The 25,020-nt window shown below is 39.3% G+C and overlaps 1 protein-coding gene across 2 annotated transcripts; it reads right to left on the reverse strand.

Moving 5' to 3' along the window:
• Positions 1-2,085: 2,085 nt before the first annotated feature.
• Positions 2,086-14,633, reverse strand: LOC122398295 (protein obstructor-E). 2 transcript variants are annotated; one of them, XM_043398017.1, is made up of 4 exons: positions 14,484-14,633; positions 10,253-10,654; positions 8,848-9,061; positions 2,086-2,353 (listed from the first exon to the last, which is right to left on the reverse strand). In XM_043398017.1, the coding sequence occupies exons 1-4, from the start codon at positions 14,521-14,523 to the stop codon at positions 2,299-2,301; spliced, it is 711 nt and encodes a 236-aa protein (XP_043253952.1). In that variant the 5' UTR covers positions 14,524-14,633; the 3' UTR covers positions 2,086-2,298. The 2 variants fall into 2 exon arrangements, with proteins under 2 accessions (XP_043253952.1, XP_043253951.1); XM_043398016.1 differs by lacking the exon at positions 2,086-2,353 and adding an exon at positions 4,396-6,046.
• Between the last annotated feature and the right edge of the window lie 10,387 nt (positions 14,634-25,020).

Below are 25,020 nucleotides of genomic sequence, written 5' to 3' on the forward strand. Positions count from 1 at the left end.
TTTTATTTCAGCTTACTAATCCTTTTAGTAAGTTCTTTTTACAGAGTATAGAAGCATAGATGAATGGAATATGAAATGGTAAAGGGAAAGATTCAATATGAATTTGAAATAATTAATGGTAAAAGTTACTGCAAGATATAGGAATCAAACTTAATCGTTCTTAGGGAAGCAACTATTTCATACAGTTATTTATCATTTGAGTTTATGTTTCAGGAAAACATCGCGGGGATCATCAAAGACAAGAAACAAAAAATATCTTCTCGTATTTCTTTACTTTATGCAAGTTATAATAATTGTATATGAGTTCATGTTTCAGGAAAACATCGTGGGACCAACAAAGACAAGAAACAGAAAATATCTTCTCGAATTTCTCTATTTTATGTGATTTCTATCTATATTTTAGCAAAACATCGTTCGAAGACGCCAAGAAGAAAATATCTTCTCGTACTTCATGTTTCTGCAGATTGCGTTGCGTTTGAATTAAGTACAAATATATATAGATTGTAAGATAAATATGCGACTATTGCGGTGTCGTAATAAGTATTACAGAAACAAAAACGTACATTTAAGTAGGAACAATTACTATTATGGTGCACATTGGTATTGTGCTAAGCAAGGTTCATACGTGCAGTTGCACTTTTCTACTTCGTTCCTCAGTGTCTCGTAAGGCACTATCGAAATATAATGCATCCATTTGAGTTGGAACAATTAATATCAAGATGCATATTGGTATTTTAATAGTCTGGTTTCCTACGTGTTGTTGCACATTCGTATTTCGTTTCCAGAAAACATGTGGTGGACTGTCTCACATGTATCGCGATTTTGTTACTCTTTTTTGGTCTGTTCATCAGGCAACTCTTCAGTAAACTCTTCCTTTGTGTTTCGAATTTAGATAGCTTTTCTCATTGGAGAAAATATCTAAGTCTGTTAGTTAGGATTCCTCGCCAAAGGTTGGGTGGTTGGGGCGAGGCTAGGGGGGGTCTCCATTCGCAGCAACCTCCACGTGGTGAGACCTGGGGATTATTATTTGCTATGTAATTAATTTTATCGCTTGCCACTGTATAGTAGAATTATTTAACAATTAATTACATAGCAAATAATATGAGCTAATGGCTGCGATCGTCCGCGTATAGATTAGTGTAAACATTGCTTCGTCGCCGGATTGAAAACGTTCAATTCTTCGATCGTTTATCAAATCGAAACTCCCGCCATATTTAGTTTCAATTTTCATAGTTGATAGCATTATAGTTTGATTTCATTCTAAAACAATATTGGTGGATTTAACACCGAAATGGTAACGAGGGTCTAGAGTAGTGTTTCTCATGTTTTTTTTTTTTTTGTTTTTGTTTTCCTGATTTTTAATTCTTGCTGTTTAGCTACGTTTGCTAACTTTACCGATTCAGTAGTTCGATTGGACAGTTTTCAAGATTGTAGTTCTTTAAACGAAGAGGTCGCTCGGAAACCGTTGGTTTTTTACGAAGTCGGTATTTTAGTTCGCGTGACAGGAACTTTCATAAGATGTACTTAGTGGCGCCATCTTTGAACTTTGACGTTGCCTGAACGTATGCAACTCGCCGCATTTTCGTGTCGTTAGCTGTTCTCCTTACCTGTCTTAAATACTGATTGTGAGTTGACTGTATAAAAAAATGCCGTGTTACACGAATTATACTTTCTCCCTTGTATATTCCTTGGTATTATATACCTAGTAATGTTAAATAATGCATGCTAATTTTATTCTTTGTTTTTAGAACAATTTTATTTTAAAATTTTTAAATTATCCATTCTTTATAAATTATATTTCGTTAAAGGATAGTAACACTCATAAAAAAATATACCTGAAATTTTAACGAAAATTAGACTTCCCCTTTTGGAGTTAATCACTTCCCTTTTCGTACGATAGATGTTCACGTCTTAAGATATTAATATAAACATAAATTAAAAGGGTATCATTTTTTGAAAGAGCGTGCAGATGAAAAGTAAAACTTATCGTGTTTTGTAATAGTACTTTATTTACATAATAGTTTATAATACAGTATTCTATTATACGATCATAGATGATCATGAATGATAATATATGAATGATTTCGAGTGAACAGAATGCGTGAAGGGGGTCGCAGTTATGCAGTATATGCGTCTGAATTTTTACTGGATGATCTCAAAGTGTCAAGACTCCTTTGTTTGCAAGGAGAGGATGATGTAGGATATCGATTGATTTTGATGAGTCCTGAGTCTTCTTATCAATTGTCATCGTCTGTTAAACTTATTGAATTCTCCATTCTTGTTCTCTGGTCGCTCCTTCTAGTACCCAAGTTTACGTAGAGCCTTCAAATCCACGTCGCCGTAGTACTTTTCGCTATGAAATTTATTGTTTACAAAATTATATTTGCCTGTTATTCGTAATTACTGAAGAACAGAGAAAGAGTTAAATGACGGCATATTTACTAATTATATTTACAGTTTCATATATACAGGGTGTTCGGCCACCTCTAGCAAAAATTTTAATGAGCGATAGTAGAGGCCAAAATAAGACGAAAATCAAGAATACTAATTTGTTGATGGAAGCTTCGTTAAAAAGTTATTAACAATTAAATTCAAAAATTTCAAATCGTTCTGGAAAAATTATTTTCGATTGCGGTGGTCAACTACAATCATTTTTGGTGAGTACACATACCTCCGCAATACTATCTACTTTCGAGAAAAAAAATCGAGTAGGTGCTGAAATTTTTTCGGCGAAAAAAAATTTTTCAAATCGTTCTAAAAAAATTATTTTCGGTTGCGGGGATCAATTACAATCATTTTTTATCATTACACATACCTCCGAAATTGTACGCACTTTCGAGAAAAAAATTCCTTACTGAAAATCCAATTAGGTGCCTAAATTTTTCAACGGAGAAAAAAAATTGCAAATCGTTGTGGAAAAATTATTTTCGGTTGCGGGGGTCAATTACAATCAGTTTTTGTCATTAGACATACCCACGAAATCCTGCCCACTTTCGAGAAAAAAAATAGAGAAGGTGTGAAATTATTCGAGAAAATTAAAAAATTGCAAATCGTTGTGGAAAAATTATTTTCGGTTGTAGGGTTCAATTGCAGTCATTTTTGGTGAATAGACTTACCCCCGAAATCTTGCGCATTTTCGAGAAAAAAATTCAGTAAGGGCGGCACTTTAAACGTTAATAACTTTTTAACGAAGCTTCCATCAACAAATTGGTATTCTTGATTTTTGTCTTATTTTGGCCTCTACTATCGCTCATTAAAATTTTTGCTAGAGCTGGCCGAACACCCTGTATATTATACAATATGGAAGCAGTTTACCGTATCACAAATGAGTTAGAAAATGTTCAATTATTTTAGTCGAATTTACTTTGGTATTAGTACTAATATTATTTTTCCTCGACAATGAGATATCAGTGTAATTTTATTCGACCTAGCATCGAAGTAACCAGAATCCCCAGAATCTCTTTAGTATGATGAGAATTTAAAAGGCGATGTTGTTACATTAAAAAAAAAGTAATAGAAGTATGGTGGTTATTCTAAATTATGTTATATGGCTTGGTAGATTAAATTATGGCGAAATGCGTACGAGAATATTAGGTGAGTCGCTGAAACGTTAATGTTATATCTATGTTGAGTTCTATGAAAATCAAATCGGGTTACATGTTCGAGGAAAAATTAGTTATGGAAGTAATTAAAGTCATAGACATTGTGATATAAGGGTACCATATTGTACGGTAGCGACATAAATAAACGTGTGTGTTGTATGTGCTCATGAGTGTGGAATGCGTAGAAGAAACGGATGTGCGAACAATGTGTACGATAAGAGCAGAGAAAAATATATTTTATAGAAATCGATATATATCGGAAATTTCTCAGTTGAAGCTTTCGATCCAGAAATAACGAACTGGGATCGTTACTTCAGAGATTTCAAGGAGCAGTTAGAATATTTAAGGTGCCAAATACAACAAAGGGTTCTATGTTTTGGGCACTATACATATTTATCGTTGAAACTAAAAGTGTATACGTTTAAGAACCTCTTGTATTTGGAAAATGGATCCAAAAACCGCTTACAAAGAATTTAATTTTTCATTCTTACGAAACTCTTCACGGAATCGTAGCGTTTTTTCTTAGCTGATATGAAAGCAGATGTTACAAATCTGTACAAATTTCCGGTAAATAAACCCTCCTGCGTGTTAAATGACCACATTATATGTTATTTGTTTATTCGTGAACGAGCATGCAAGGGTTAGAATCACTATGTTCGACGAGGTCAACGATCCAACAATAAGCGACACGGAAAACATTCAGGCGACGTGGGTGGGCGTGGGGATCGGGGGTTTCAAAAGCACAAAGATCTTTTTTTTACGAATTTTTTTCCATTTATTATACGAATCTTTCACATTACTTACAAATATACGGATGAGTCTAGCTTACGCAAGCATGCTCGACCGAGGCCAAGAGCGCGACAGGACCGGGCTCCCGAATTTACGAAATTTAGAAGTCACTGTCCACTGAATTTTTGTTCGAAACTCTCTGTGAAATTCAGCGAACTCGTTCCTCTGCGCGATATATACGCGTCGCGATCACAGAGCCTTTTCCTTCGTACGCTCTTCTATTTTCTTCTTTTAAAGAATCGAACGTCTCGCGACAGCAAAGGAGGGAATACGAACAGCAACAGCGAAGACAGATCAAGGGGGTGCAAAATGATAACAGGCAAGAAAGAGTGAAAGAACAAGCTCGAAGGGAGCTCGACGAGAAGTTACCCCGATCGAATATTCCGACTTTTCCAACGAATACGAGCAAAAAAAAAAAAAGATAATCGAAAGAATAGATTCATCGGGGGGAAAAGTAACCGAACGATGTTCGCGGATTTTAATTAGCCTTCCACGCTCTGACGAGCTTACGATCAGTCTCTTAATAATTTTACGCGGGTTCCTCGTTCGATTTTCTCATCTGAAGTAACTGGACGACGGAGAAATGATAGACAAAACGGGCCGCGGGGAATTAAAATCGCGCGAACGACCCGTTTGTTTCTATCGCCCGCGACAAGACGCATCTTCTAATTGCTAATTAACGCGAACGTTGATGCGAATGGAATTCGAATTTCGCTCTCTCCATGTTCGAAACGAACGATCTCTCGTGAATTTCTGTCGAACGCAAGGTGTTCACCGATGTGTAACGCGGTGGCGTGAATAATTACATCTTCAAAAAAATCGTTTTTTCGTCTTGAAAAATTTTTTTCAGACTGTTTACTTCATTACTGAATTCAGTTTGCTAAGGTTGAACCAACAAATGTCGATTTCCTTGCTTAGAAAATTCTCCAAATTATTCTGTAATTTTTTCGAGAGATTTGTATTTTCTTTTCGCGCAAGTAATCGTTAATTAAAAATATCGAATATGTAATAAATCGTGAAAAATGCATTGCAACACGATACAATATCCCTCTAGACGCGAATCTGTATTTATTTCCAATCGCTAGGGTCGGTTTTACGATAAGTCTGAGTTTCTCAGTCGGATACTGAGGATTCGTGACAGTGATTTACGTATTGGTCAGGGTCGGAAGACACAGTTGCTACGCGAAATGCTACATTTCGGGCAGAATGTTCGGACAAAAGAGCTTGGATCGAAATAATTATTCGCGCCACCGTGGATCCGCAGCATTTTGCTTGAATGCGAACGCTGGAAACGTTTACCGAACGGCAACTCTTGACTCTCGGTATTACATATTCAATACCTTGTATTAAATACATGTGTGCTCGTGTGACAGAAACAAGGGAACAGAGAGAGAGAAAGAGTGAGAGAGAGAGAGATGCAGTGATGGAGAGGAGGGAACGTGAAGACGCGAGAAAGGGAAGAGAAAAAGAGGGGGGGGGGGATCAGAAATATTAGAAATTATTCCTGAGGGGGTGCGTTGGGCCTCGCGGGTGCCGAGGGGGGCCTTGGTTTGCTCTGACCGTGAGGCTTCCTGGTCTCGCCCGAATTCTGAATACCGGCAAGTAGCTCGCTCTTCCTGATGCTCTTTAGGTCCAGGTCACCATAGTAATCCTCACTGTGAAGCAAAACCAGGAAAAATCCGGGGCTTAGGACATGCGTGACGTGCCACCTGCCTCGCGTGTGTTTCGTGAGTTGAGTTAATCACGGTACGCGAACGGGTATTGAACGTTCGGAGCTGGTCAAGATCCAGAAAAATGAGGAGGAAATTTACGAATATTCGAGGCGGGAATGATACAAATTTACGGTATAAATTCAAACGTAAATTGGGATCTCTCTACCTCGCGAGGAAACGTTCGACCAATTCGTATTTTTTAATTTCAGATCAGAAATTATTGATGAAATTATTGAGGAACGAGGTAGATTCGTACATTTTCTCATGAGAAGACTCTTGGATACTTCCAGAAAAAATGAATAGCTTAAAAATCATCGAATAATTTGGAAAAATATATTTCTGCAACTTCGATCGATAATTTAAATTCCAATTGACCATACATGCGATTGGTGGTTTTTGTTTATCATCGATAAATTTTGTGAGAATCGTGTTCGTATTTGGTTTGAATGAATCGAGATCCTGATTTACGTTCGTGAGACTCGAAAGAAGTGGAGTCTCGTTTTCGATTCGAGTCTCGTGCCGACACGAATATTTTGAATCGTCCCGTTACGCATTTAGGGATTCCTGCGTGTTTCGAGATCTCGAACAGCTCTGCTAGGCATATACATTTTTTAGTACACGTATATCTTTATAGTTTGTCGTAAAATGTTGTGAATTTATATAATCTTGGTATATGTCGTTTAAAATATTTCAAATCTGATTGTATAAATTTCGAAAAATGGTTCACGAGGCAAACTAAGACTTTTTACAAACTGTTTTTATACAAATATAAAACGAGAAATGTAACGTCCATTTGGTAAATTATGATATAATTGGTATGAACATTGGAAGTGCATATTGCTCATGGCATTCCATTTAACGACAAACTATATTTGATAATTATTATTACAGAACCTTCGATACTAAGGGAGATACATTCAAAGAGTGGAAATTAACTAAATGTTCATGTTAGACAATTTTTTTGTTAATTGATATTATTCAAATGAACGTATCGTTAATAAAAATCGCGTAGGTCAATAATAAAGGAAACATTTCAACGATGCCCTCGATCTTTCGAAAGAAATTATAAAACAATTCTACAAAAAACGGATAGAGTAAACAATGGGTGTAAAAAGTGGAGAAAATAGTATTACAAACATAAAGTATGTACATTAAATAGGGGTATTTAAAAATTAGTAAGAGCAGGAAGTGTTTAGTTTGACAAGTAAATCGAAGAGCAAAGAAAGAATTATTTTCAGTCAAAAATTTCTATTTCGTGCATTATCTAGTAAATCTTGATCACGATAGTCGGAATGTAATTGATAATTCAAGACGAGGAGCAAAATTGTTAATATCTATTAAAATACTGTTGACTTTCATGCACGTTATTCCTGTTCCCGAGGAACATTATATAAATATTGTTACCAACATTTGGATGCTGTTACGCAAAACCAATCTGCCCGGTATGAGAGCAAGGTGTATCAGGAATATCCGTTTAATTGCGTCACTCGAAAAAGAAAAAATATCTTACGAACTTCCAGAGTGTGCTTTAACGTATGGTTGATTTTTAAATACTGTAATCAAACGCGGACTATATAACACCCGGTTTATCAAGAATTTGTTTTTACGTAACGTCTGGTCGCTAACTTTCCCGATGCGTATAAACGTGTACGACTGTCTGTCGTTATCGCTTCTTTTTAACGTTATTTATTGATCATTGAAACGAATGGGGGGATACGAGGAAGTTGGGACATCTTTTTTTTAAAAATAATTAAACCGTTTCGTTTCAATCGACTGCCAATGTAAATAAATGTCTGCAATGTTCGCAATGTTTCTTGAAAGACTTTATCGCATCCCCGTAAGAAAGGTGACGCAATTAAAAATTCTTCGATCGCAGGATTATGTAGCCATTGTGTAGAAAATATGTTAGATCCTCGAGGGAAAGAGCGTCTGAAATTGCCGTGTAATTACAATGCAATTACTCTGTGAAAGTAGTCGTGGCATATGTGATCAGATCACATTTTGCCCAATACTGCCAATATAACCTGTATTTTCAAAGTTTGATTTCATCTATCGGTTGGCATTATAAACAGTACGATCACCAAGCAATCCGTTTATAACAGTTATTAGTTACAATTTCTTACACCAAGATAGATTTAGTTAAAAGGTTGTTTTCACTAAAATACACCTTTTAATTCGTAGCCCATTATCCGTGTTTACCAATGGTTTGTTATTTAACATTTTTGTTAGATGTCACAAACAATTTTGATTTCGAAATTTTGTGATAGCCCAAAACGATGCTCGTTGCTACGATTTCAAATTGATATTTCTTGAGTCCTGTCGCTTTTGTATCATGACAAAATTAATTAACTGATTTCAATTAACTTGGAGTCTAATTAACGCTTTACCGACCGATAGCCGATAAATCAGTTTTTTACCGCTCAACACTTTACCGACCGGTAGCTTATTAATCGGTTGTCATGAAAATAAAAAATATCACTAGATTTAATTACCCTGTAATAGCAGAAAGAGTACAATATAGTAACCACTGTTGCAAAGTTTCATTTAACATTCCTATAAGTACAAGAAAAAGTAGATATATGATCTAGGGTCAATCGGTCGGTAAAGTGTTAATTACTGTCGTCGGAAATTAATTGTTTTCGATCGACGGTTGTCGAGCTTCGTCAGGTAGCGAAACACCGATTACCCTTTTAGCGCGATTTTTGAAAGGTCGAGACAAGTTAATGGCGAAATCGTGAACTCACCATCCGGGAACGTCTTCGGGATCCTCGCAGGCGCCGCTGCCGTCCGCGTCACCGATTTTGAAGACGGTGCCGATCGGGCAACCGTACTCCCTGGCGGTACCCTCGAGACATATGTAATACTTTCTGCAGTCGTCGGGATGGGCGTGTCTGCTGAAGCTGCCGGATGCTCCGCTCACTTCGCCCGCGGCGGGACACGCGAAACCTCCTGCGACCTCTGTGCAATGCGATAAAACACACAAGTACACGATGAGACGAGGAGAGAGAGAGAGAGAGAGGCGTGCCAGCTTACAATTACACAAGGCACAGGTCGAGCGCGGTGTCGGTGAATGGTAAAATCAGGGTTCGGCTTTGAATTCTACCGCGTGCGAGCCAACGAACGAAGATTCCGCGCTAAGAAACACAGGATGTGCGTGGGGACCATTGTCACGTATCGAACACGAGGAACAACACGAATAAATAATATTCAGGGAGAAGTGACCCCGCGTGTCGTCGATGTGCAATTGGTTTCTGGTGAATGGGACGTTTCGTAACGCATTCTACCCGGTCCTTCGTTCTAACCGGACTGAATAATGGGAGCAAATAAGCAGGCTCGCAAGGAGACCCCGCGGGTGTAGTAACCGCTTCGAGGATAAGAGTATAATTTATAGTATACACGTTGTGTAAACCTCGAGCTCTTGAAGTTTTAAAGAACCTTGAAGTTGTCGTATGAAGTTTCAATAGTCAGCTCTCAAAGTTCTTGACATTCAGGAAATTAATAGCAAATAAAATGACGGATTTAGAAGAGCTCAACGGGTGTGAAGAGGGCTAATAATCATGAGAAAAAATCAGGAATTTCGGGTCTAGAGATTACGAATAGAAATATTACAAAATCAGAAAACGTTAAGTGTGTTATAAAATTGCTTCGACAAAGTTTACCGAGATTCTGATCGGGCACGTTATACTGCAGAGGTTAAGGTGAGTGCGGTACCACGAGTAAGGGGAATGCAGTCAGTATGGGGCAATTTTTGCTTAGGCGCGACTCTTACAAAGGCTGACTACAACGTCTGACCCAACACGACTCGCATTTCCTTTCAGGACTGATCTTTCGAGCTTCTAACAGCAAATGCAAGAGATCAATGCAGACAATCGAATGTCAACGAGCACTGATCTCGCTGCAATTGTGCTCGAAGAGAAGAGTTTTGTGCATAAAAAAGAAGCATCCATCGAGTTTTTGCATAGTTTTGCAATCGTCTATGTATAGTTTGACTGCGTAGAAAAGATCCCCTAACTACATTCACTTTATTAAAAGTATTTTAAGCAACTTTCAACATGAAAATTCTAAAGTGGACATCCTTGCAATTCACTTTAACCACGTTCATCGGGGAATTTTTCTAATTAGTCGAACTGTAGGTTTGTTCGGACGTACCTTCGTTTCTGCATTCAGGTACTTGGTCTGCCCACATGCAGACTCTAGCCTCGCGATCGTACGCGAGTCCAGGGCTGCACTGATACCTGGAGGATTCTCCGTTCCAACAGTTCCAGAACACGTCGCATTTCTTCTCGTCGGGGAAGATCCCGTAAAGTCGAGGGCAATGCGGCGTGCTCACGGCTGGCTCCAGCTGCGACCTCTCGCCGCAGTCGACGTTGTGGAGGTAGTCGCAGTTTTCGGTGAGGAACTTGCTGTCGCTTGCGTCGAACGCAAGACCGTTACCGCAGGTCTTCAGCTCCGCGACGTTGTTGTCGCATTTCCAATATTTGTCGCAGGATATGTGATGCGGATAGAATCCGAAGTCGTCTGGGCATTTGAACGATTCCTGGGCGCTCACGCCTGCAATAGCAACGATACGTCGTTAGCGACAGAATATTTTTGCATTGGAATTGAATTAACGAAACGAGACGATTGACACGAGAACGCTCGGTTTCAGTCGGCGGCGATAACAAACGTAACGCGTTGCAAAATCAAAGAAGTACGTTATCGATTGATAGACAACAATAAAATTGAGAAACACAGCAGTGTTATATGCGGGATAAAGTGCACAAAAATTTAGTAAATAATATATGTATATTAGGTCGTTGTTGGTAGCTCCAGATGTTTTATATTTCATAAATATCAGTCAAAAGACGCCATATTTGATTAAGACACGTGCTTCGAACGAGCAAGTTAAAAATGAACCGTGGCAAGTTTGTTATATGGAAAGGGTGGTACTTTATAACAAATCGAAAATGAAAAAAAAAACAGCCTGTTTACAGAACATAACAAACAGTTTGACCATAACTTTTATTTCAAAATTGTTGAGGTAGTAGAAATTGAAAATAATTAAAACAATTAAAACAATGGCAAGGACACGCGACACGCATTAACGCGCAAAGTTAATTCGAAACACAGCCCAATGATATTTTTAATCCACAAAGCCTATTATAGAACGGTAGGTTTCTTAGATAATGAAACGGAAGTTGAACTTGTCTTCCGGTATTGAGTTGTAAAAGTCACCTTCGCGATGCAGTTCGACGGATACAAAAATTCAACATTCTTTTAGCACGAAGGTGAACAAGAAAGTTTAGGCGTACGGTGTTATACCAACAAGCGTTCGTAAGAGCAAGATGAACGAGGAAGTTTAATTTCTTAAAAAGGTAGCGCAAAAAGTGCAACGAAACGATGAACAAAAAGAGTTCGCTTTCAACGACCGGATACGTTTTGGTTTCGCGTCCCGTTTGTTACAATGCTAATAACGCGGCTATACTCGCGGGAGAACTATAAAACGAGCGGCCGTAGTTCGAATACAAACGTTTTACGTAAAACGGTCCCGCAAAAAAGGCATAGGAAATTAAACCGAGCCATACCGATTCAACTGATTACATATTTCCATTTTTAGAATGGAAATTAACGACAGCATTTGCGGTCGCGATTTCTAACAGGCCCCCAGGAACCTCCGAAACAATTTGTTATTTTAAACGGATTCCTTTGAAAGAGTAACGATCGTTAAATTGCATATTTCACCGCTGAAATTCATCCAATCACCGGCCAGATTTTCCCAGCCGGGTACGATCCGCAGGAAAAAAATTTTCGTTGCGGTTACCGGCGCGGCGTAACACTTAATCGTGCCAGGGATCGTGGTAATCGCGTACAATTTTACCGTTTCGGCGGACGTTCTGTTCGGGGAGAGAATTAAACGATAAAATTGCTCGTCGTTTTCTTTATCGCGCGAATCGTTCGTTTGTTTCGCGATCGCGCCATGGTGTACGATACTCGGCTGGAAGAAGAACGTACACGTTACGTTTTCGCTTTTATTAGCGATTCCGATGCAAAGACAACGTTCTTTATCGTCTATTGTCTCGTTGCCAGCGGCTGCCAATTACGCCTAATAATCTGTTATTCTTTTTTCGCGGCATATGATGTCTGAATAACCTAAACGTCTTATGTAAGGACACAAACTGACTTTCGCCAGGCGCTTTCACTTTGGGCCTAGAGCCAGGCCCCGCCACCAGCAGCCGCAACACCAACACGGCTCGTGACTGGGCTCTCCCAGCCTGGGAGTCCCAGCATCCCGTTCACTCGGCTCTCCTCAACACGTTTTCCCGTCTTTATCGCGCAGACGCGCGCGCGCATGCGCGCTACGCCGCCGCGTGTAAGTGCGCGTTATATTCACTTTCATTTTTCTCTGGACCGGTACCAAAAGTCGTTGATAAAATTACAAACGCGGTTAAATTTATGATCCTTCCTGTCCCAAACCGTTCCATATGGCATTGCTAACTTTAAGGCTCGTAATTTCACGTATGATCGGCCCGATTCCATTTAGGTTGGCTCGTAAAACTTACACGTTGTAATACTTCGCTCGACTCGTCCTTTCACCCTGATCGGTGCACTTCTTTCTTACATTTTGATTCATTGTTTTCGTTTGGCAAACGAGATCGTTAAACGAAATAACAAATTTGACGTAATTAGCGTTCAACGATAGAAGTATTGTTATTATAACAGTAGAAAATAAGATATCGGTGAAACGACTCGTCTCGCATCGCTCCACATGTATATCGAAAATATAGAAGATTGCATTTTATTTTATTTTTAGTTTCATGTTAGGAAGCTGATAGACGGTGCAGTGTATTTTTTTATTCGATTTATATCGTAAGCTGAATATTTTTTGATTTTTATGATTCCATATGGTATCTATGGGACTTTATGGAGTCACAAAGCATAAGTAAAAACTAGATGGCGACGATTTAAATTTCATACTCTGCTGATATCGATTATTATTAAAGAGATAATTACCATATGGTGTTGTATAGTACTTGTACTTTTCGACAAAAGTACGTTTCTTTCAAAATAATTATTTTTTATTAAAAGAATCGTTTCGAGACAGAAAGGGTTAATAGGAATCACTAGCGAAATTGCAGAACTTTTACACCCATTTTCGTGAGTTAATATTTTGTTCATTATTACACGAATGTATTATACTTATAACGTGTAATATGTTATAGCAAGAATTTATCGAATTAATTGAAAATAGCACGAAGATGAAAAAATAAAAAATACTAGTCCAAGACTAATAGGAGGTCTAATTGTGTAAAATGTTTACTAAAGGTTAAATGCCGGAATAAAAAATATTAATTGGATTATTGTAGTGTACGTATACGAAGATTCGATCAAAACAATGTGACTGTTTTTGCGCGATAGAATTAATTTGACCACGTTTGTAGTACACCAAACGTTGCGTCGACGTTTTCTCGGTTTTTCGTCCACGAATTTTCGACGGTCCCAGAATATTTTCTATCTTTCAGCGGCGCTGGACGATGATAAAAAGAAGGGTCAAGATCTGGGCCAAGGTTATCCTCTTGCGCCGAGGAAAGTCCAGAGAGGGGGAGGAAAAAGAATGCAAATGCGCGTCGGGAAGGTTTCTCTTTGCACGGAAACTGAATCCGCCTTTCGATCTCGTTTCGTTTGTAGATCGTGCGGAGAAGCGTGTAAGGTGATCACGATTTTCAACGATCGTCTTAGAAACATCTGTAGGTCGGTTTCCAGAATGGAATTTTTTACTGTTTAGTATACACAAACATATGCGATAGACGTATACAAAAGTTACTCCAACACGTGGCACCGTATGGTGAATCAATTTCCTTTTTCTCTACTGCGAACATTATGTTCTAAGCATCGTATCGTAGTTACAGTGTAATCTCATATTTAAAGAAATCGTGTCAAATATGGCACTCTACATCTTGGAAATGAAATAAAACACTTGTCGGAAACATTGAAGTTAAAACAATTCGTCTGCACATCGAATGCTCGTAGTAGAGAAATTGTACTAATAAAAATTGATGAATTTAACACGGACGGTCACAATTCGAGCGGTGGTTGCAAAGGTCTAATCGGAGATTATTATTCGTACGTAAAATATTGAATAATCCAATGCACGGATCAATGGAACTACAGATATATCGCTATCGTGAAAATCGCGACGAAGATCGCACTCTCTTTGTGATCCACACGCGTATGTCACACACTGATGTCCTCCACTTCCGACAAATCGATCGTCCTCGAATAGCACTTCTTTTTTTGATCCCCCCCCCCCGATAATTATTCCGTATTAACGCGTATCCCCGTGTTCTCTATCCACCCCCAAACGCGTCCTCGTGATCGTGTCGCGTTTATTTCGGGTACGTACCGGCGATCAGAATGGCGGCTATCACGTAGTACGTCCTCATGGTTACGAATGCGTGTATCTCCCGCGTGGTTGCCGTGAACGAGTTAAAAATGCTTGAGGTACGGCGTAGAGTGTTATTACTATCACTTTTGCGGGCACAGACTCCACTGCGCAGAGAGAACTCCGTGTTTGCGCCCTGTCGTTCTCCACCTTTATAGAAGTCATTGGTCACGTGTTGTTCCTCTTCCACCTCCCGCGTAGAACCCTCCTTCTCTTCTACCTCGTCACTTCAAGAAGAGGTACCGTGTACCTCGGCTACGTTACTTCTCTCCCTCTCCTAACCTCTGTCTCTCTCGTTTTCGTCTCGACGATCTCACCTTTCTTTTTCTTTATTCTTCCCCGCTGAAAATGCCATCCAAAGAGCCAACAGGGGCCCCCGGTAATAACGTCGGTCTCGTTCTTTCCTACGTTACGTTCTCCGTTGTCGCGCCGTCACTGCCTTAAATGCTAAAATAATTTTTTATCGCCGATATCCTCTGCCGCGTCGATCCCACGTTTTACGGGTTTTATTGTCACGTTTCGTTGCTCGGATACCCTGCGGGACCAGTTTCGACGGCTCGCTTTTCACACGGTCCACCTAAAAATCTGCTTTTCGATTTTCGGTCGAGGGGGCTCCGCGCTTTGTTCCCTTCCATTGTTCGGAGGATCGACGGGTTTTCGGGCACTTTGATTCCCCGAACGTGAGGAAGCTTTGGTTTATGAATTTTTGGATTTTAACGTAGCGTTTTAAGATCTTTAGGAAATCTTGAAAGATCGAAATAACTTTTTTTTTTAAATTCTGATCGTCAAGTCTGAATTTCATTTATAGGGAATTTTCTCTAGTTTTCCAATTATACGTTACGTTTTTATATCATTAGGATGGTTAATCCATGGAAGAGTGAAATAATCTTTTATTTTTAATTCTGATTGTCAAATCTGAATTTCATTTATAAGGAATTTTCTCTAGTTACGTTTTTGTATTATTAGGGTGGGTTAGAGTATGGACGTCTAATTTGGCCACTTAGTTTAGGAACACTCTATATGTAGCTTATCTGGACATCGAAATTTGAGCTCGCGCAGGTGGTACTGTTTTAGTACACAGGTAGCGTGTCCCGGTGGTCGCACGATTTGCAGAATATTGACCGATCGCAACGTGATTATAATAATAATCGTAAGTCCCTGGCGGCTACGTGATATAAAATAACGGGGAAGGCTGGAAGGGGACGAAGGTCGAGCACGATCGACGTGACTCACCGTGACACCCAGCTCTGATACACCACCCTGTTCAACATTCCGACAGAGGTTATCTGACGAGAGCTAGTCTCTCGGTGGTCGTTATTTTAGCCTCGGAGACAATCACCCGAAAATAAACTCCTCGTGTAGGATTCGCTAACAAAGTTTCAATCCAGATAAGAATCCAGAAGAATTCGTCGTTTGGGACTTTCAAAAATTCATTTTTTACCCTTTTCTGCCGGAGAAGCGTTATACAGGGTGGCCTGGTAACCGTGGCGGGATCGAGAATAGGCGATGATCGTGCAAAATTAAATCGAATCTGTAGAGAAAAACAACTTTGACGATCTCGAATATTGGAACATAGCTGTTCTTGATTAAATAATTACAAGTCTCAAGCATAGTATTAAGGCACCGTGGACAGCATTCTGAATATTTTCTCCGATAGAATTAATTGTAGAAAGTGTACGTCTTATCTATCTTGTCTTCGCTTACAAAACTGTCCTAATTAAATATACATATTATTTTATGCAGTTCGTTAGACACAGCGTTGGAGCACGATATCGATTACAAATAAAATCAATTTTAGTCCGTTAAAGTAGTTAGATCTCTTGCAGCTTGAAAACAAAATGAATATTCAAATATTAATACCAGTAAAAAAAAATGTCCTCCAAAGAAGAGACTGGTATTTAATGGGTTAATGAGAACAGTAGGTGGTTTCTGTTTGCGTTTGGGGTTCTACGGGTAGAAAGTTGATTATATCAGGTTTCGACTGGTTTCTGTGTAACACGTACTGGCGGAACACGTCTGTGGACGACTTCTAATTAACATAACTTAATTAGCGATGCTTTTCCTGTTTTCGAATCTCCATCGATCGACGGTCCATCGATTTCGGTACCTGGAAATTTTATGCGCCGTTGATCGGACCAACGATTGATATTTATTTCCTTACATCATCCATTCGCATTTCTGGCACTTGCCGCATTTCTTATACAAGAAAGTGCCAAGGTATTTTGCAATTATTTCGTCACTTTTCGCTTACATCTTGCGGTGAGATCTTGCCTTTGTCCAGAGCTTCGAAAGAAATCGATCACTGTTCAATAATACTAAATACAAATTGCAATTTGATCGTAGCTATATTATTCTAAAGGAAAACGTCCCTTATATTTCCAAGTATCGATACACAGTTCTGAAATTGCATTCTTCTAACGGGCGAAAAGTTTTAATGTCTCTGGTTTAATAGTTTGTTTTTAGTAAAAGGGTGCTTCAAAACTCAACGTTCAAATTCCATTCTGTCTTGAACCCCATAAAAATGCATTGTGTTCGTTTTATTCTTGTAATACGCTTCAGACGACAAACGTTTCTTTCGTCGCAATTTAATAAAACGCGAGTAAAAGTGGAAGTCCGGGTGTTTTCGTACCAGCTCGCTCGCGAACGCAACGAAATCGCGGGGGCGTTGAAAAGAGCGACTGAAATTTCGCAACCGACTGAAAAAAAAATACCGAACGCGGGCTTAACGCCGCGGCAAATAGGAACGTATTCTAATTCAGCGTATTTCCAAGCAGACGATTTCAATCAGGACGGACAGGCGCATGTTAATGCCGGTCGCTTTCGACGACAACGGAACTTTCTCGCTCCGCTTAATCCAGTTTCTCGAATAAATCGCATTGGCTGAGCCGGTGTTTGCGCTTACGTGCACGTCCACGCTCGAGCGATCTAACGAGGAGCAAAAAACCTAAGGTATCGCAGGTTGATCGACCTTGGCGTCGTAACGCAAACTAAATGAAGACGAAAGGAGCATCGCGTTCAGATCTGAACTCGATCGTCGCGCGCGCCTTCTTCGTAGTTAATGTTTTATACCGCGATGCTTATTGCCGACGTTACGCAAGATTAAAAGCAGCGTAAGTGTGGGTAGAAATTCTCTTGAGACATCCAGTAATTCCCACTTTTGCGCGACAAAATTGGTAACGCCAATTAATACCAACGATAGCATGAACTGACATTATTACTCGGTTTGGGGACTCTTTTCACGTGTTTGTTCAGGCACGCTCGTTGCAATAATCGCGTGTAGGGTAGCCTCCGGTATAAAAGATCGTAATCAAGGCCGCGAGTCGGCTGGGGCCATGAAAGCGGATGAAAATCAAAACTCATAATACGCTTATGGACTCGTTAATTAATTCGCGTCCGCGTCCCGTAGTTTCACGTTCGTGCATAGTGATCACGAGATGAAATAACACTTTTGTAGCTCATCGTCGTTAAGGTAATTGCCTAGCTGGATATCGATAACTCACGATGCGATCGTGAAAACGATAGCCTGCTGTGTTAATAGTTATGGTTCTGCTTCCCGGTAAAAGCTTCTGTTTTGATTTATTTTTAAACCGCTTAATCAGCAGATCGTATTTTGCCGTCCTTGTTATGGTATATTTAGTCTTCGACCATTTAATGACTTTCTCGAATTCTTTCACTTTCCATTTTCTTGGAGTTTTAGGCGATGTTTCGACGCGATTCGATAATAATTCAGAAAAATTGACGAGATTACGGAAATTGTAAGGCAAAGATCAAAGCGATCCGCGCACGCAAAGCGTCTGCTTAAAAAGGTTCAACGCAAAGATGAGTCACTTAATTTTTTGATCTCCTTATTCGCATTTAAAGAAGGACGTGATGTGATTAAACTATTCAGTGAATTTTAATAGCGAATTCTGGTTGCAGTGTACATAATTTCCTGCGCGGATGGAACCGTCGCGTGTCGAGGTTTTCAATTTTAACGTCTCGTTTCTCGATCTTCATTTCTCGGAACTACTTCTTTATAGGCGTCCCTAAAAATGGCACCTTTTTATTATTTCTCTAGTCTTGTTATTGTCGCTCAAAGGCAGAAAACACAATAATGGAAAATATGTCACGCGTTGTATCATTTTGCCAGAATTTTTTCATTTATAAAATATGTAAATACAAAGTCGAAGAGACTGTAAGATGAGAACCGATGGACATTGGCGAATTCTGTTTTTTAAACGCGTCGAGGACAGCCGAATACAAGGCCCGACGATGAAAAAGGAAGTATTGTACCGGATGGCTAATGCACAATCTCCTTCCGGATAACGGTAAGAGTGCACTGACGTGGTAGTCAGTGTTACGTGCCATAACGACCCAAGGATGCAGGTGCCGCGCCTCTCGATGATTAATATTCGGCTCGTAGGTCTCCTTAATACGACCGATTCGAGCAGGACAACCGGTCGTCCTCCTCCTGGTACCTCTTCTGTCACCTTGCCCTGAATCTTTGTCGTGCGCGTATTTATAGGCTATATTTTCAGGCAAAAGCCAGTTCTCGCGATGGTAATTTCTCTTTGTTCGCCGCCAATTGGAACAACCTTTCTCGCGGTAAAAATTCGTCGAAGGTTTGCTTAGATACGCTCGCAAACACGCTGCTCTCGAAGTTCGCGCGAGTCTCCGGCCAAGGATAGCTGGAGATATGAATGCCAGATCAGGCGATGAACGGGGTGAAAATAACCGGCATTATAGTTTCTATGATCAATCGAAGCGTTTGCATTCTTGGCCTTACAATTAGTGCATTCTTAAATAATTTTTAAATATTAATATCGTAATATAATAGTTGAAACGTGACATCAAATTTATACTGTTTCAAATGATTTGAGAAAAATGCATATACATTTAGTTATGTCATTATTAATCATTTTACAATGCTCTTACGCTGGGTAAATGTTAATCGTCTTACGCAACATCTTGTCAAACATAATACAGTTTTTTTTGTCGATGCTTTGATACTTACGGTAATCCTCTTTTGGAAACTTTAAACTCTTTGCAAGATTAAATTTCATGCCCGTGACATCTTCCGCGGTTCTGGGATAAAGATTAAGTTCACCTTTGTTGTTTTTATTTTACATTGCGCAACAGAATTTTTGCTTCGAGTTTAAAATATTTATTCGTTGCCCGTTAGAGTCGCTTCGTTTTGTATTCATCCACTTTTTGATTTTAGGAAAGAAAAGTTCTTCTTTCCATCGTCGTTAATGTATATGGTGGAACATGGTAAAATTCTTTGATGTCGATTTGGGAATATTTTCTGCCCGGCCAGATGATACTTTTTATGCATAATGTAATGGTTCTTTGGCCATAGGATGTTACGAACACGCGATCGATGATTTCATTTTAGAAATCTCATTTTGCATACTACATTTAGATATGCATATTCCATATAGTTCTCCTTTAATTTGCATAATAGAGTCAACACTTTTCGTGGTACATTTTTTTTATGTAGGGATATTTTTATTCAATTTTATTTCACGCAATTATTATAGCTATTGTATTACATATATGCACTCTATTTTTGAATACTTAATGTTTATTTTGTGACTCCATCACTATTATTATTGCTACAATATTATTACATAATTATTGAATTTAAGATTGCATCGAAGGCACCAATGCAAATGCTTCACGACATTTTTGGCAGACAAAGGATACAGAAGTTCATTGTTTTTTTAAGTTACCGTTATTCTCAGGTCTTTTGTATGCCAGACGATATCGGTTCGCCTCACCACAAACTTGGTTCAGAGAATTATGTGTTCCGTTCGGTATAATTGTATTCGTAATTGACGTAACCGCGCGGGTCTCTACGCAGTGCTTGATTTATGACCAGTGACAGGGCAGTTCAGTGTCGATAAATCGTCCATATAAATGCTTTAGAAACTTACGAAAGATTGCATATGATTTAGAGTCTTTATTCTGTCTTCTACCGTAACCGCGAATCTCGTTACGGATGCGAGTTTGATGAGTTCAATGCACGCTATTATTCCCAGCATCCTTAACGAGTCTTCCATTTCTTGTACTCTTAAGAGGGGTATCTGTTTAATTTTTCGTCATTTAATATCGCTACTAAATCCTCGATCCACTTCACCCTGAGCGTCGTTGAGTTATTCAAGCTTGGTGGATGTAAATTTGGATACAAGTACTCTAACTACGACATGGTGACGATAGTGCTATAACTTTTACTTAAGTACGCGTTTACACCTTCAGGCTTATCTCGTTTCCACCAGGTTGAAATAGCTCAACAACTTTCGAGGTAAGCAAGTCAAGGTTTTACTTGTGTACCAATGTAAAATGTGGAAAAATTAGATGCTTGTTTGCGGTAGGGCTGTGGTTTGAAATAATGCAAATAAATCGTCGAACACGAAGCGAACTTGTAAGTTATATCACGCGTCAAATTTTGTTACGTTGAATTTTGTTTGTATTTTCGTCAACGGTTATTATAATTTTTACATATTAGTAACTTTTAATCATTCGATGTAATAACATGGTCATTAAATAGGCATAAGTCAAATATAGCGTATAACGTTAAGCTTCTAAAGAAAGTGCATTTAGATCAACCGAACGAATGGATTCGGCCGAACAAGTGGCGAACATTCGACGATTGTCTGCGTTCGTCTAGACCAGGTCTGAGGAACCGGTGGTTCGTGGGTCGCACGCTTCTAGTCCCCTATTGTATGCTAATCGACCATATTTAACGGTTTCTCTTCTTTTACAATTCTTTAAAATATACATTGGCATCGTTGCACCCCCGCCACGGAAACTCTTGGTGGAAGGGGGTGCAAAAGGCCAACGCCTTGGAAAAACGGCGGAGCATCGTCACTTCGTTTTTGACTTCCAAACCACTTCGTTTTTGACCGCCAATAGCTTGATTCTAGACTCTAGAACACTTCCCATTAGAACCAGAATACTTCGTCTTTAGCACAGACACTGGCTTAGACTCGGTCACGTGTATTGTTTGTTGAGTTTTAATAAATATAGAAAACCAATTCGTCTAGTTAGTCCCCTGGAAAAGGGGTGGTCCTTCGAGCTTAGTTTTAGTCGGCACACCACGTGCAATCTTTCAATATCCGAACGAGCCCTGAGAGTCTCTATTAATATGAACAACTAGCAATACTAATTGCAATTTTGTGATATGATTTCTGAAAATAAAAAAATATTCTTTTTCATATAATTTCTAAATTCAATTTATGTTACCATAAATGAAATTCGAACTGAGCTATGGCGCGTATTATGTTTGTCGCCATAATGGAGGTTAATCACAATTTTTAATTTACATAGTTTGTCGAGGCTCGTTCCCTTCTGATCGTCACATGTTTGGTCCACTGAAAGAGACATTAGGAGGTCATATACGAGGCGTAGGAAAGCACAGCAAATAATTTTAATATCGACGTTCTGTTTGTATTTATGTAAAATTGATACAACATCGTAGTTATTGTGTTTATGAATTGTTTCAATCGCGGAACGTATGGTGTAACACGTGCATCCATTTGCGATCGGCACGCGACGTTGCGGTTCGGTAGCTCGCGTCATTGCGCGCCGGTAGCTTCTTTTCGAACGTGGCGAGCCGAGGTAACGTCTGTAGAATTGCATAACGCCGAGAGAAGCGGCTACGAGCGGTGTCGAGCGTGTGCTCGCCGAGACGTTTGTTGCCGCGAGCGGCAGGATGATAGAACGGGGTGGCAGAGGCGGCTCTTGCCGACGACCCGGCGATGCTTTTATCTGGCACGGCGCATCGTTCGCCCTGGCCACAGGAGTGAAAGTCGAATGCTGGCTCCGATGAACGTTCTGCGTCCAAAAGATGCGCATTCGCGTGTGTTCTTATTAACGTCCAGGTTTATTCCCCGGTTAAGTGGCTGGAAAATGTCCTTACATGCAATAGAATCAAGTATACTTCTTCGATAACATGGAGAATGTTGAGAGGGTTAATAATTCTGAGGTTAATAATTCTCTACATTGGCGTGGATTAAGTTCTCTAACGTGTCAACATACTTTCCATAGCAAGCGTACATGTTTGAGATCAATTATGCCAGATACTGTGTAGACTCTCTTCCAGTATCTAAACTTATTTCACCAGGAAAAAATAATTTTTAGTCAAATTTGTAGAATTACAATTCCATATAATCGTGATCGACGAAACTTCACTTAATCTTTTTATGAATGTTTGGAGTTAAATGTAATACGAAGTTTGATGATATTTCTTAAAGGGTTCTAGAGAAAAGAGTATTATTTCAAATTTTCGTCTTTTTAATCCCTATATTGTGGGAGTTATAGCTGTTTTAATCGAGCTATTGGCAAAGATGCGTTTACATTTACCGAACGACGGCGAACGACTAGCTTCTATGGGATTGTGTCGAACGTTCGGCCGATCAATAGTGACACGGAACATCCACACGGTCCTCCTACGATTTTGATGAAACTCTGTAGGTCCGTAGAGAGGCAAAAAATAACGGAAAATGGTTTAGTAGAATTATTTGGTAAAATTGTCAGTTACAAAAATAGCTATAATTCCGAAACATGTTGAAATCAAACACGTACTTTCTTTCGCTTTTTTTGGATCGACTTTTGAGTCCCATATATTTTACAATCGTGTATATCGCAAGATATGTTGCTTTAATTACTTAAATTTCTTTTTTACACACACTAATAGAGATCTATAATTTACCATCGTACAAAAGTAGGTTAAAATCGTAGGTGGAGAGATGGAAAGCACTCAATCGCATGTGTACACAGGTGCTCGGCATTCCGCGAACAGCTTGATAAATAGTTTGGAAACGGGTGTACATACCACTTCAGTGTGGAGTTGGCTTTCCACAGGGTGATTCTACTAACCGGGACGGGCTATGGTTGTGTTCTAAGCGAACATAAGCATAAAAGCCAATTCTGTATGGTTCAATTAAAAAAAAAATGGAGTTTTTAATTTTTTGAAGTATTGAAAAGTTAATGGTTAGAAAATATTTCATGCTTTTCCTTTGAGATGTAAGAAAGAAGTAAAGGATTAATGTCAGGAAACGTCTAAGAGAATGTTTAAAATATAAAAGAGATACGCTTGAGTATTTGTTATGATATTTTAAAATAATTTGACTAAAAATGTATACATGACTACATAAAGGTAAACAGATCACAAGTTTACTTATAATACGATTTATTCGGTAAATCAAAGTGTATACAATAAAATAATATACAATATTTATAGTTACAAATTTATAAAGTTATTTATGCGTGATGTGAGCGTGTTCGTTTTCGTAAAAGTCTCTTAATGATATCGATGACAGTTTCGCGATGAATCGAGCAAGGATCATGTAGTTTCCGACGTAGACAGTGATGATGGCGTCGCACTGAGGGTAGTTGGTGTTGCTGAATTAACCTCGCTGGATTTGGGGTTCTCGTTATATTTTCCCATGTCAGCTTCGAATAGTATGCCCGATATTAAATGTTCGACCATATTTTGCGTATGGCGATTATAACTTCTATGCTTGATCGCGACGTGTTCTCCAAATATGGCGCTCGCATCTCGAACCGTCCGCTTCGAAACCGTATCCTCTATTATCCTGTAGGCTCTTTCCACTTGGGGATCATGCGCGAACTTTTGTCTCTTTGGCAGCACTCTGGTGGGTGATAAAAATTGCTTTCGCTTCACCACTTTTGCAGTGGACAAAGGTGGCGCTATTTCTTCAATTTCATCGTCCTCCTTGGCCCTTCTTTCTATTTTGAGGGTACATTCCGCGACGTTGCTTTCGCCCTCCGCGTGAGAATCCTGGGCAAAAAGAAATCAAATCTAGTTTCAAGTTCTTTCGTCTTCTTGAACGTACTTAAAATGCGTTGAAATGAATTCGTAAATTGCTATCGAAACTCTTAACGTTCCCAGGATCTTCGTGACTCTGGATATTCAAGGCATTCAAGACTTTCAAGACTTTCAAAAGTTCTAAGCCTCGAATCATGTTCGAATTGATTCAAATTTTTCACATAAATTCGAACCGATTCGAAGTGCTTCAAGTTTCATCGTTCCTCACCTCGTTGGTGACGGTATTCTCTGTGGTTTTTGATTTGTTTGGGAATTTATTGAGTAAAAATTGCATGCTTTTGAACGCGAACCACGAAGAGCGGTAAGTACCGGTCCTCACTTCCTTGTTGCGTTCCCTTCTGAACGACGCTAACAGGGATTCTACTTTCCTCTTCGCATCGGGAATACTACACTTAATGACACTGCAAATCTCCGTCCACGCATTGTCTTTCACGCATCTAAGTTTGTAATCTGGGTCGTTCGGGTCCCACAAACATGTGTTATTTTTATACAATTGTATAAACATCAGTGTCGTGTCTGTGGACCACTCCATCACCACTTTCGCGTTGAAATTCGTGTGTTCACGCATGGTAAGCATTCGGTGTTCGGAACGAACGTAGAGACTGCTGTGCGGAATAAGCAGCGAATTCTCGTTGGACGTACCGAATCGACTCGAAGCATCGCCGA

This window comes from Colletes gigas, unplaced genomic scaffold (assembly GCF_013123115.1).
Source record: "Colletes gigas isolate AHSC1104 unplaced genomic scaffold, ASM1312311v1 Colletes_gigas_Sc00011, whole genome shotgun sequence".
NCBI classification, from domain to species: domain Eukaryota; kingdom Metazoa; phylum Arthropoda; class Insecta; order Hymenoptera; family Colletidae; genus Colletes; species Colletes gigas.

Excerpts from the sequence above, each read along its gene's own strand:
- LOC122398295 (XM_043398016.1), bottom strand. The coding sequence starts at position 14,523 with ATGAGGACGTACTACGTGATAGCCGCCATTCTGATCGCCG. Across the intron at positions 9,062-10,252 it reads ACCTGAATGCAGAAACGAAG|AGGTCGCAGGAGGTTTCGCG; the intron begins GTACGTCCGAAC and ends CGCATTGCACAG. Across the intron at positions 6,047-8,847 it reads CCCGAAGACGTTCCCGGATG|TGAGGATTACTATGGTGACC; the intron begins GTGAGTTCACGA and ends TTTGCTTCACAG.